Source organism: Limulus polyphemus, unplaced genomic scaffold (assembly GCF_000517525.1).
Source record: "Limulus polyphemus unplaced genomic scaffold, Limulus_polyphemus-2.1.2 Scaffold123, whole genome shotgun sequence".
In the NCBI taxonomy this organism is placed as follows: domain Eukaryota; kingdom Metazoa; phylum Arthropoda; class Merostomata; order Xiphosura; family Limulidae; genus Limulus; species Limulus polyphemus.
This window is the reverse complement of record NW_013665733.1, coordinates 137,884-151,424: the sequence shown is the minus strand read 5'-3', so window position 1 is coordinate 151,424 and position 13,541 is coordinate 137,884. Positions and strand designations below refer to the sequence as shown.

Sequence of the window (13,541 nt, the reverse complement as noted above, 5' to 3'; positions counted from 1 at the left end):
AAAATATCATTTGATAGAAACCTTTCGAGGTTTTAGACAAATAACGTTACGGTCTCTGTAGAAAATTTGTGGATTTCAGTTTCTTGGAACTCTACCACTAAATACTGCAAAACAGTACAAACGTTGTTAACACAATGTAAACGTAACTTGACACAATGTGCAGTAAAACTATTTGCTTATGTTCAGTTTGCCCTAAGTAAATCTTGTAAGTTATTCACGAACAACTGATAAACTGATAAAGAAATGAACTGTTTCCCTCTGCTGAAAATCGGTACTGATAAACTAATATAACAACTGAACAAAGAAATGAACTGTTTCCTTCTGCTAAAGGATCGGTGCAGATAAACTAAGATAACAATTAAACAAAGATATGAACTGTTTCCCTCTGCTAAAAATCGGTACTGATAAACTAATATAACAATTAAACAAAGATATGAACTGTTTCCCTCTGCTAAAGATCGGTACTGATAAACTACGATAACAACTGAACAAAGAAATGAACTGTTTCCCTCTGCTAAAGATCGGTACAGATAAACTGAGATAACAACTAAACAAAAATATAAACTGTTTCCCTCTGCTAAAGATCGGTACTGATAAACTACGATAACAACTGAACAAAGAAAGGAACTGTTTCCCTCTGCTAAAGATCGGTACTTATAAACTACGATAACAACTGAACAAAGAAAGGAACTGTTTCCCTCTACTAAAGATCGGTACTGATAAACTACGATAACAACTGAACAAAGAAAGGAACTGTTTCCCTCTACTAAAGATCGGTACTGATAAACTAAGATAACAACTGAACAAAGAAAGGAACTGTTTCCCTCTACTAAAGATCGGTACTGATAAACTAAGATAACAACTGAACAAAGAAATGAATTGTTTCCTTCTGCTAAAGATCGATATTGATAAACTACGATAGCAACTAAACAAAGAAAGTGAGCTGTTTTCCTCTGCTAAAGATCGGTACAAGCTCTAATTCAACCTCTAGAAGCTTTAATACACCAAGTATTACACTGTAAGCGCTATTTTATTGTTTTTTATTTAATGAAAACAAGTAGTTGATATCCATTACACCTTCACCTTATCCTTCATCTTTTTTCGTATTGTTTCTTTTTATATACCTATTTTTTAAACACTTCTTTCAAAGCACTTTTGAAATAATGTCATCATTAGGTATTTTGAATCTTGTAAAATCAGAGTTAATTTATATGATTATTAAACTACATATATACTCATGTTAGTAACTCTGTAATCTCCTAAATACGAGTTTTTTGGATAAAGAATGTTTAACGGAACATTGATTCTATTTGAAGACGTATTTTTTTAGTTATTAGTTCCGAGTGTACAAGGACTGTCAATCACTGCTCAATGTATGTATCCCCTCTAAAAAGAACAGTGTATTGCAATTTATTGAAACAATAATGCTGTAGAAATGATGTCAACATCATGTAAACGCAACTTGTTACAGTTTGCAGTACAATTATGTGCGTGTGGTCAACATGTTTCAAGTAAATCTTGTAAATTATTTTTGATAAAACTCTGTCGGTTTTTGTACTGAAGAAAATATTCTACATGTCCCATCTCGTGGTGGACGGTGATTAGCTGCTCTGTAGTGACGTCAGTACACTGCTTGATCCTATTGATAGATAATTAAATACTTTATTGAACGTAAACTATTCTGGGTAAACGTTTTCTGTGACAGTGAAACCTGTTGTTTTTAGAAATGGAGCAAATCCAGGTTTGTTGTTGCTTCAATTTTACATTCTCTTGATTTTCATTAAGAAGATATTTTTCTATCACATTTACAGACACGTGCATTTACTGAAAACTTTTTTTTTAAATGTCATATATAAACTATTTGCTTCTGGTCCACATGATGTACTAAATGTCAACACTTAGAGATAGATTAGTTTGATTCATACAAGATATATATATATATATGTATGTGTGTGTAAATTTAGAAAGCTAAAGATTCAGCATTAAACCATTAGTTTGATAGCTTTATGTGAACGATATTCTCGACCGTAATCCCAATAAACTCTCATGAGAATCGGCCAGTTTTGGGGTTTTAGATTAGTCTTAGATCCACACAATGCAAAATTATCCTCATAAATGTAATTATAGTACAAAAACATAAATCTTCTATTAAAAACATTTCTCTAGAAGCGAAAACCAAAGCTGTATAATCTATCAGTTGAAAAAAATTCGTAGATTTTCCACATATAGTGCGTTGTATCTCCGCTGGCTTACTATAAAATTATCAACTGTTTACTTAAAATGTACAAACAACTTAAGTAAGATAAAGGATTGTTTGTTTTTGTTTGTTTGTTTCTGAATTTCGCGCAAAGCTCCACGAGGGCTATCTGCGTTAGCCGTCCCTAATTTAGCAGTGTAAGACTAGAGGGAAGGCAGCTAGTCATCACCACCCACTCTTGGGCTACTCTTTTACCAACGAATAGAGGGATTGACCGTCACATTATAACGTCTCCACGGCTGAAAGGGCGAGCATGTTTGGTGTGAGGGGGATTCGAACCCGCGCCCCTCAGATTGCGAGTCGAATGCCATAACCACCTGGCCATCCCGGGCCAAGATAAAGGAAGGGCTGCATTTTGAATTTAAACACAATTTTATCGAGTATTTGTAATAATTATTAAACCGGCAGACAGTTTATGTAAACATGGATTTATCAAGTATTTTTAATAATGATTAAACCGGCAGACAGTTTATGTAAACATGGATTTATCAAGTATTTTTAATAATGATTAAACCGGCAGACAGTTTATGTAAACATGGATTTATCAAGTATTTTTAATCGTGACTAAACCGGCAAACAGTTCATGTAAACAGGGGTTTATCCAGTTTTTGTAATAATAATTAAACCGTTGGACAGGTCTTGTAAACAAATGTCCACGTCTTTTTAATCGTGATTAAACCACCAAATAGGTAGTATAAATACAGGTTTATCAGGTCTTTTTAACCGTGATTAAACTAGCAGACAAGTCTTGTAAACAAATGTCTAGCAATTGTTTTTAATCGCAAGTAAACACGCAGGTAGATCAAGTAAACAGAGGTTTATGAAGTATTTGTAGTCGTTATCAAACCAACAAATAAGTCATGTAGAAAGTAAAGTTATTCATCTCCATGTAAGCATTTGCAGTAGGTATTTATTAGATACGTTAACCTTATACCCTAATACTGACGTGTTCCTTTTTTCATCATGGAGGAATTTAAATCTGAAGAGGTTATTCAGTAATTATTATAGAGGTAAATGAATTGAATTCTGTTTTGATTTAAATCTGAAGAGGTTATTCAGTAATTATTATAGAGGTAAATGAATTGAATTTTGTTTTGATTTAAATCTGAAGAGGCTATTCAGTAATTATTATAGAGGTAAATGAATTGAATTTTGTTTTGATTTAAATCTGAAGAGGTTCTTCAGTAATTATTATAGAGGTAAATGAATTGAATTTTGTTTTGATTTAAATCTGAAGAGGTTTTTCAGTAATTAATATAGAGGTAAATAAATTGAATTTTGTTTTGATTACTGAACAAGAATATATTATATAGAAAAAAATGAAAACCCACAAAGGTGTTATTTAGTGTCCTAGTAACCGTAAAGGTTAGTTTTTGTTTTAATCAATATTTTAATATTTAAGAAGTAACTATCCTGGTAGGGTAAACCGGTAAGTTGTCAACATATGGTTCTTCAAAACAAACAATTTAAACAAAGCATGATAGGGCTAAGTAAATCAACCACTCAAATCTTTACAACCGCTTATAACTATGTATTAGTTTAAGGTAAGTCCCATTGCGTTTGTATTTAAGCAAGGGGGACTGACTGAAATGCATTGTTGTCCAAAATGTTTGAATTTCGATACAATGCGTGCATCCAGCAAAATAGAGTACTCAGGCTCCCCATATATTCGCGGGGATTATTTCCGCTGAATGACACCGTTTCTTGTCATTTTACTGAGCGCAAGAAAAGACCGCTACAGAAGTGAGCGTTTTTTGACAATGTCAAAAGGCAGATATTCAATTCAAATCAATGTATTCGATATGGTACAATAAAATCATGTATGTATACAATACCGACATGAATATATATATATATATATATATAAACTGAACAACAACAACAAATATTTGCTCAAACACGTTCCTCTTTTCATGTGTTTTTTCCGTTCATGTTCCTATCTTCAAAATGTTTCTTTCAATCCCATTTTTTCCCTGAAATTCCCTCACAAAAAGAAACAATTTTGTTCTTACTAATAAGTTTTTCTCATATTGACCATTTAGCACATACAAAGACTGACGAGTCAATGTTGATATTGATATGAATTTTTAGGAATTGCAAAAAAATAAATAATTGTCCTATAATGCGCTCTTTAAAAGAAGCATTTTCATATATAATTTTTGGGGGTATTAACCGTTCAGGAGCTACAAAGACAGGTAGAAATTTGGCTATTATATATATATATATGTTCATCTTCTACTTGATGTCGTTTTTGTATTATATATGTATGTCTATATTCCCAGTTCTTAATATATATGTTCATGTTGTTTAGATAAATACCCTAGTGTGTATTTGTAAGTAGTATGTATGTGTACTGCATATGTTCGTTTTCTATACTTGGGAATGTATTATAACCTATTATAAAATATTTAAAGGGACAAGAATTTATAGTTAAATCATTCTTTAAACAAGTGAACAAGAGAGTTGAAACCAGTAGCATCGATTATTCGTTGAATACAGTTGTAGTTCGCTTGCTACAACCTATGAGCGTCGGATTCACAGTGGTTAGAAATTGTTACATTTGGCAAAGTAGTAGAGTACTTTCACTAGTAGAGGTCGCCACAATATAAAAAATTACAGTTTTTGATGTTGTTGTTTTTGAAGTTAAGCACTAAGCTACACAATGGGCTATCTGTGCTCTGCCCAAAACGGGTATCGAAACCCGGATTCTAGCGTTGTAAGTCCGCAGCAGTTTTTGATTATTTAGCCTTTTTCCCCCAACGTTTATTGAAATGTCGGTAACTACGATACAATTTTAAATCAATTTACATTTTTATATGAAATTATTGGTCTTAAGAAATATAGCTTTTTCTATAACTTATTTTTTGTTGTTAAGATTATCTAATATTCCCAGCCAGTTTGAAATATTATTTTGTAAAATAACGTTAATAGTTATAACTCATTTTAAATTATGTTACGCATTTATTTAAAAGCTTATTAACCAACCGTTAACGAAGGTCGTCCCAGTGAAATATTTACTATGCAATTTTTTTTCCTTAAATTGACGTTTCTTTATAACTCATGTTTTTTGTAACTTAAATTACCAAACTTTTCAAATTCCTCCCAGGTTTTCATGAAGCTATTGGTGATATAATGTCGTTGTCCGTCTCTACTCCGAAACATTTACAGGAGATCGGTTTACTTGACGAACTCGTCGAAGACGAAGGTAAGCTCAGTTCAACATGAAAGGTTTCGTCTACATTAAATCATAAATGTTATTAATAATAAATGAAAAAACCTAGTATCAAAATAATAACTTCTTCGCTATGAAATTTTTAACGTTCATTGTGTGATATTCTGTTCATTTTGGTTTACTCTCGTGCTGATTTTCTGCTATCCTATGAATTCAAACTTTTTTACTTAAAAGTTTTTAAAGCGTTTCTGTAGTTAATTTAATTCAACATTTATTAAAGCTGGAACATAATTTGAACAAAAACATAATCTTTGTAGCTATAACATGTTTTTGAAATATTATCATGGCTTACACAGCTGTAACATGTTTTGAAGACACAGCGTGATTTTCATAACTGTAGCAGCTGTAACGTGTTTGAACTCATAGTGTGACCAACAAAAGTGTGGCAGTTTGAACATGTTTTAAAAGCATAGAATGATGTACATAATTGTGACGGCTGTAACATATATTGAAAACACAGAATGATGTACATAGTTGTAACGACTGTAACATATATTGAAAGCATAGAATGATCTACATAGTTGTATCATCTATAACATGTTTTGAACACATAGCGTGACCAACAAAGTGATGTATACAGTCATGCTACGTGCTTTACACTTCCTTACTTAATTCTAAAGCTCACATACAAATTTTCATACATGTAAGTGTATGTAGTTTAACACGGAATTTTGGTCAAGGAAGAAGCTAAGTTCCTTTCGCCTTAGTTTCCTATTGTTCTGTGTCATTCGCCTAAGGCATCTCGTGCACCTTCTCGTGGGAAAGATTTCTGTTAAGGTAGTAAATAGTGTGTAAAAGTGGACAGCAATTTGTTTCATTGGCGTATCAAGTGATACACTGAGGATGAGGATACAACCTCCTTTATTTTTCGATGAGAATGACCAACGGTGATGTGGGTGGTGTCCTGGGAAAAAAAATATTATTAGTGGATTGTGTGTAGATAATGGTATATTTTCAAAATTTGGAACAGTTCTTTACAGGTATTTACTTCTCCATTGGGCTTTCCCAAACCTCCAGTAAAGGCGTCGCCTTCGTCAAGCTTATCGTCTTTGGTTATTTAGCTGAATAAATAAAGATTGCGATACATTGTATCCAGTCTCCTTCATTTTTCACAACTCGGTGAAAGTCGGGGAATACAATTTAACTCTACAAAACAATTTCTGTCGAATCTTCTGCTATTCTGGAGAACATACCAGATTACTGAAATCAGTGCACCTGGTTATATCACAATAGCTGTAATAACTTTAATACGTTTTGAACACATAGTGTTATCTAAGTAGGTGTAGCAGCTGTAACATATTTGAGGTACATAGCATAATCTACATAGTTGTAGTAAATGTAGCATATTTTTAAAGCATATCTATGTATGTAGCTGTAACAGTTGTAACTTGTTTTGAAAGCATGGTGATCTGTTTAGCTGTAACAGCAGTAGCATGTTTTGAACGCATAGCGTGATTTACTGTAGCAACTTAACATGTTTTGAACATATAGTGTGATCAATATACCTGTAGTATGTTTTTAACAGATAACGTGATTTACATAGCAGTAGCAACTGTAACATGTTTTGAATACATTACGGTTGTTTGTCACTTAGATTTCAAGAATTCTGAGCATGCTTTGGCTTATGTAACTTTCAACATTAAAATTAATGAGGGAATATAAATTATTAGACAAACAATTGTTAGAACTAAACTTTTGATGCGTTAATTTGAGTAAAATAAAAATAGCCAAAACATTTTATACTTCAGAAACCGACATCAACTTTTTATTGGCCATGGCTCTCAAGAAGATCGTTTTCCTGCCCTTTGGTTACCTGATGGACTTGTGGCGATGGGATATCTTCAGTGGTAACACTGCATATGAGAACATGAATAAAAAATGGTGGGAGTTGAGGTACGATCTCTATTTTTGTTTTTGTGAAAAATATTTATAATGAGTGTACGTAGTGCAGACTTATTATGCAGACTTATCTAACGTCCATACTCGAAAATTAATCACCAGAGACCTGTAGTATTTTATTTTATAGGTGAGTTTATGAGACAATGGGAAAGACGACTTCAATGCCTAAAATAATAATTACCAGAAAGCGTTAATACCAAAATTTGTTTATCCAATCTGTTAACGATGTTCAATGTGGCCGCTAGTTATGTCCAGTGTTGCTTTTAATCATGAATTATACTGTTTGACCCAACGGTTACACTTACATAGCAGACTTTTTCATTTAAAAATGCTCTTCTTTGAAGTATAATGAAGGAGGAAAGATAACATGGTCCAAGTTACACCAACAATTGAACCTCCTTGTTTAATCTGTTTATAAGCTTCCCATAAGCCTTACTACTACATTTCCTCTCTGTTTTCCAGGTGGTTAGAGCACTCGCAATCTGAGGGTCGCGGGATCGAATCTTCGTCACACCAAACATGCTCGCCCTTTCAGCCGTGGGGCATTATAATGTTACGGTCAATCCCACTATTCGTTGGCAAAACAATAGCCCTTCTAGTCTGACACTGCTAAATTAGGGACGGCTAGCGTAGATAGCCCTCGTGTAGCTTTGCGCGAAATTCAAAAACAAACATAGTGTTCGTCAATTTCACATCACTATTGCATTGATGTTGTACCAGCGTTATTACTATGGCTCTAGTAATGCTTTATCAGAACAATTACAATGTGCAGGGAAAAATTGCTAACAGTTATTCTAATTGCAGAATAAACCAGAATCTGTTTGATGCTGTTTTTATAAAGGCACCGGAATACAAATTTCACTATAGCACCTACTCATCATCTACCATATATTACAGCTTTCTGAAAATTTGTTTTCAGGTATGGACAGTGTAATAACCCTGTATATGGTAAGTATAAAACTTTACGGCAGAAAAGATATAAAAAAAATATTTATTTCAGTTTATCTCTTTCTGCAGGATTAAATATCAAGGAATTTCACCTCCATCAAAACGTTCTGAGAAGGATTTTGACGCGGGTGCTAAGTATCATATTCCATCAGGTGTACCATACATCCGGTAAGAAATGGACAAATAACCTACTCATAGAATAAAGTATATCATATCTTACGAATAGTTGCGTATCTTTACATATGGAGTTTCATACATCCAGTAAGAATTAGACAATGGATTCAAATATGCTTTAACATATACAAAAATCAAAATTACTGTTGTACATTTTGAACCGCAGTGTCATTACTGAATATGTTTCTCAGCTAAAGATCAATTATTAACAGCTTTGAATACAAACAAGTTTACCTAAACTAAAGTCAAGTACACTTAATTCTATACTTATTTGTTGTATGTTATGCCGAAATAAAAATTCTGGAAATACATTGCTTCTAGTTTCTTAACGTAAGTAAATTCTATTAGAAAATCTTATTTGATATTACATATATGAATTAATATTTGTATTAATTGTGATATACCTTTTTATTATATGTTAAGCCTAATGTCATATTATAAATAAATCTAACTAATCATAGAGGATTACCATTTTGATTTTAACATATTTTCAATTTTCCACAGTTTGGTTCGATGATCCTAAAACAAAACTTACGTATTATTAAGCTATAATTATGACTTAAACTTGCCTGCATTCTTATTCTTGCTGTGGTCGAGAGTACAAAGAAGCGACTATAAGAATCTTTACCAATATAATGAAACCAAACAAAAATATCACATTAAAGTAAAATCGTACTTACTTTATTATGTAGTGAACAATAATACATGTTCACAATTTCAAGATCAAGCACTTTACAGCTGAAAAATGCACAATGAAGAAAAAAAAAGAGACATTTCTACATCAACAAAGAACTCTCAAACAGTTTGTTTGTTTGTAATTAAGCATAAAGCTACACAATGGGCTATCTGTGCTCTGCCCACCACGGGTATCGAAACCCGGTTTCTAGCGTTGTAAGTCCACAGACATACTGCTGTGCCATTGGGGGACCTTTCCAACAGACTCCTTTTTTCAGTTACACTATTTCTACAAATAAAATTACAATATTGATTTGTAATTGGGTTAAATAAACTCATATTGTAACAAAACGTTTTTGTTGCAGTTATTTTGTTAGCTTTGTCATCCAGTTCCAGTTTCACGAAGAACTCTGTAAAAAAGCTGGCCACGAGGGACCACTGTACAAGTGTGATATTTACAGGAGTAAGGAGGCAGGAAATACTCTAAGGTATTTAACATGTGTTTCATATAAGTTGTTTTTTTAGATTTGTTTGTTTGTTTGAAGTTAAGCACAAAGCTATACAAAGGGCTATCTGTGCTCTGCCCACCACAGGTATCGAAACCCGGTTTGTAGCGTTGTAAGTCCACAGACATCCCGCTGTGCCACTGGGGGGGGGGGGCAGAAAAGTTCTGAACAGTGATATAAAAACAGAAAAAAAAGAGATGACTGGTAATATACCTAATCACCTGCATCAGTGGAATCCCCTGATAGACCCATAATTTTGTAAACAAGTATATTTGCATTTAATGGTGTTTAATTGTTGAACTGTTTTAATGAAAGTACTGGGATTTGATTTTGAATAAAGTTAGAATTTTTATTAATAAAGTGATGTATCCCCTGCTTTTAGTATTTGGAGACAAATTATCATTATTTCTTTATTTAATTTTCAATAAGGTAGTTTAGAAGTGTGCCACTTCAAATGACCGTTTCGGTACCTGGCTTGCACATCTGTATACTTAGCACATTTATTGTTTCCTATCTCTTTTAGTTTAGTAAGACATTCAACCTAGTATTTTCAACAGTTCTTGTGCACAAAAGCTTCCAAGTGGGCGTGTAGCTTTGACAGAAATGTATTGGTCATGCAGTGTGGCTTACCGCATTTTGTTATGGTTGCCTATTGTTCTGGGTCATTTCCCTTTGTTGTCACATGCGCTTTATTGTGAAAAGTAAAGTATGCTATATAAATCTAAGAAGTTGTGAGTAAAATTAAAGACGTATGTATAACAATATGTCAACCAAACTATATCTGCTATATGTAATGTCAATGGGTGGTCTTTTCGATTGGCAGTTTAGATGATACCATGAGGCTATATCCTCCTTATATTTCCATTGTAATTACCCAGAGTAATATGGACACTAAGATGGATATCACTTTACCGTTTCGTATATAGTTCTGTGTTCTCTCAGTATGAGACAATAACAGTTTTCTAAATCCACACAACCACAGCAGGAACTTCTCTCTTTCCCTAAACTTGAAACACTGTGCACTCGTCCACTTTGACTGTTTTGGGGTTTTTTTAATTGAGCAACAATAGTTTCACACTGTTTATATTGTGTTCACTCTCCTTCTTGTTGCAAACTCAAGTCAAGTCAGAAATATTCAGTTTAACACTGTGATACATTTTCTGACGTTCCTCAAGCTATTGCAATTAATACTCTTATATCTAAGTTTATCACTGTACCTGAGAATACCATTCACTTAAAGTTACAATGTATTGATGTTCTCCATATTATACATGACAAATATTTCTACTTTGTTATTATTAATGCTATTCTATATCGTCAAACCTGGTAGTGTTTAATAATTGATATTAAACTATAATCCTCGAACTTTTCTATATTTTAAATCAGTAATATCAAACTACACGATCGTATCTCTATTACGATATATTACTAAACCCTCTCTAGTGAAGCCCTTAGTCTGGGGTCATCTCGACCGTGGCCGGAAGTTATGCAGTTATTGACGGGTGAGCCCACTATGAACGGGAAGTCATTGGTCACATACTTTGAGCCATTAGAGACATGGCTGGACAGTCAACTGAAAGATGAAGTCATTGGCTGGCCTGATGCTAAACGTGAGTTTTTGTTTTGTTTTATCTTTACAAGCTATTTAGTCATATATAAACTTGGAGTACATAGTCAACATGAAACATATAGGATTTGTAAAAAAATATAAATTTCTGATAATTATCTTTGGATAACATATGTTAACATCGCACGATGAATAGACGTATATATCACATTAAAGTGATTTACAAAACTCTGTATCATTGTTCAAGCCTATATTTAAACATATTACTCCTAGGCTTATATGTTTTTATTATTATTTCGGTCTTTGTTCTCATTGCTTTGAACAGAGGGTTAGGAAGTACATGAAAAAATTAATTATCGTACACCCCAAATGTAATGATTATCAGATAACTTAAATTTCACAAGTTTATGGATTTTGTGAATATTTTTCTTGGATTAAATAAAGGGGGCTAGCTTGGCCTGGTGGTTAACGTATCAGGCTGCGGTTCAAGGGGCCAGGAATCGAGATGTGAACACGCTCCGATCTTTCAGCTTGGGGACTAGACAAAAGTATACAGCGTTTAAATATGTAATAGGTCAAATATTAATGTTTTAGGACAATTATAATTATGTTTCGCCAGCTTGTAAAGAGAGTACACACCATAACATCTGTTGAATCAAATGGCTTAAATAAATAGTGTTCCGACCACTGCTGTGTTTGTTGTATTCTAGACGGCCTGAAAAGCTCTGTATAGAGCGAAATGTGACGTAGGTAATGGATATGACAAATACAGTGTGGTGGGAATACCAGTATTATACTAGCATACACACTTTTAATTCTTAAAAATCCCTAAAGGACTAGATAAATTATTTAGTGTTTGGAAATGTAATAGGCTTAATATTAATGTCTTGTGACAAGTGTACTTGTAATTAAACTTTGCCAATTTGTAAAGGGTGTACACACCATAACAAATCTTGTTGTGTTCCCATTATTTGGTTGAAAGACCCAGACAGGCTTTCCTTTCTCTGTGGTCATTAGTTCAAAATTATAGATGGCTGAACCTGAACTCTATGTGGGTCTCTGACCTGGCCGCTCAGTCCACTAGGGCATGAAGTCGTTCAAATTGAGAAATTTCATTCTATAAAAGTAAATATCTATATATATTGATCATAGTTTTTTTACACTTTTATATGTGTTAGGTTTCTTGTTATGAGTACGTGAAAGTCATACGTGCTATATTTTAAAATTATGGTGAGTGTCACAGATATATCAACAATTTACAGATTGAAAGGTCAGTCTTTATCTGGTTACAAATCATATACTTACTCACAGCGACATCTAGCATACAAAAACGTAAATTCAGTGTCACTAAAAATTTTTTATCGATATATTCGGTGTTTTATACTGTTACGTTTGTTTGTTTGTTTCCAGTATTAAAATATATTCACAGACTACCCGCGCTAACATTCCCTAATTTTGAACAAATAGAGGGAAGGCAGTTAGTCAACAGCATTCACCGCTAGCTCCTGGACTACTCTAATTGAATACTGGGACTTAACCGTCACTTTAATGACTCCTCCATGGCCCCACCGTGCGGAGTGCGATTTTGCAGCGACGGGACACGAAACATGGATTCACAGATTCACAGTCCGATGAGCTAATCCCTAGTCCATTACACCGTTAGGCTCCAAGCCAATGATACACAACAATTTAAGTATTTTCATTGTTCTTCTTATTTGATGTTGCTACGGTAAAACCATCGTGATCTTAGTTGAATGTTATCTTCTTGTTTAGCCTAAAGTTATGAAAAGAGCTAAGATCTATCTGCGCTAGCCCACTCTAATATCTAAGTGATAGACTAAAAGAAAGGCAGCTAGTCAACACCACCACCAATTCTTGGTCTACTCTAATCGAATTGTGGGATTTCGCATGACATAATGACGCCCTTACGGCTGAGAGAGAGAGAGTTCGTTTGGTGATATGAATTCGAACCAGCACTCTGCAGATTGCGAGTCGAACGTCTTAATCACCAGAGCATGGCAGACCCTAGAGTGAAGCTACTAATTTTCGTATCATATCCATTCGAGCACAACACGCGAATGAAGTTATATTTATTCTCTATTCTAATTTGTTAATTTCTTTTTTCTCTCTACAGTTGAAGATTATTTCGAAAATTGAGAAAGAGCTAATGCTACAGCAAAAAGAACATCGCGCCAACAGTAGTCAGAGTTTTTCTGTTGATTATTAATGCCACGTTCTTGTAGGAATTCGAATAAAATCATAAAATGTACATTATTTTACAAA

At 33.6% G+C, this 13,541-nt stretch overlaps 1 protein-coding gene across 1 annotated transcript in view; it reads left to right on the top strand.

Annotated features, from left to right (window-relative positions):
- The window catches only part of LOC106472652 (angiotensin-converting enzyme-like), a 149,636-nt gene extending 136,095 nt beyond the window's left edge, over positions 1-13,541 (top strand). Inside the window, exons 32-38 of the mRNA XM_022402220.1 lie at positions 1,706-1,741; positions 5,364-5,462; positions 7,238-7,382; positions 8,406-8,504; positions 9,551-9,673; positions 11,135-11,301; positions 13,393-13,541. Of these exons, the coding sequence (XP_022257928.1) occupies positions 1,706-1,741; positions 5,364-5,462; positions 7,238-7,382; positions 8,406-8,504; positions 9,551-9,673; positions 11,135-11,301; positions 13,393-13,415 (692 nt within the window). The 3' untranslated portion in view covers positions 13,416-13,541. The remainder of the gene's footprint in view (positions 1-1,705; positions 1,742-5,363; positions 5,463-7,237; positions 7,383-8,405; positions 8,505-9,550; positions 9,674-11,134; positions 11,302-13,392) is intronic.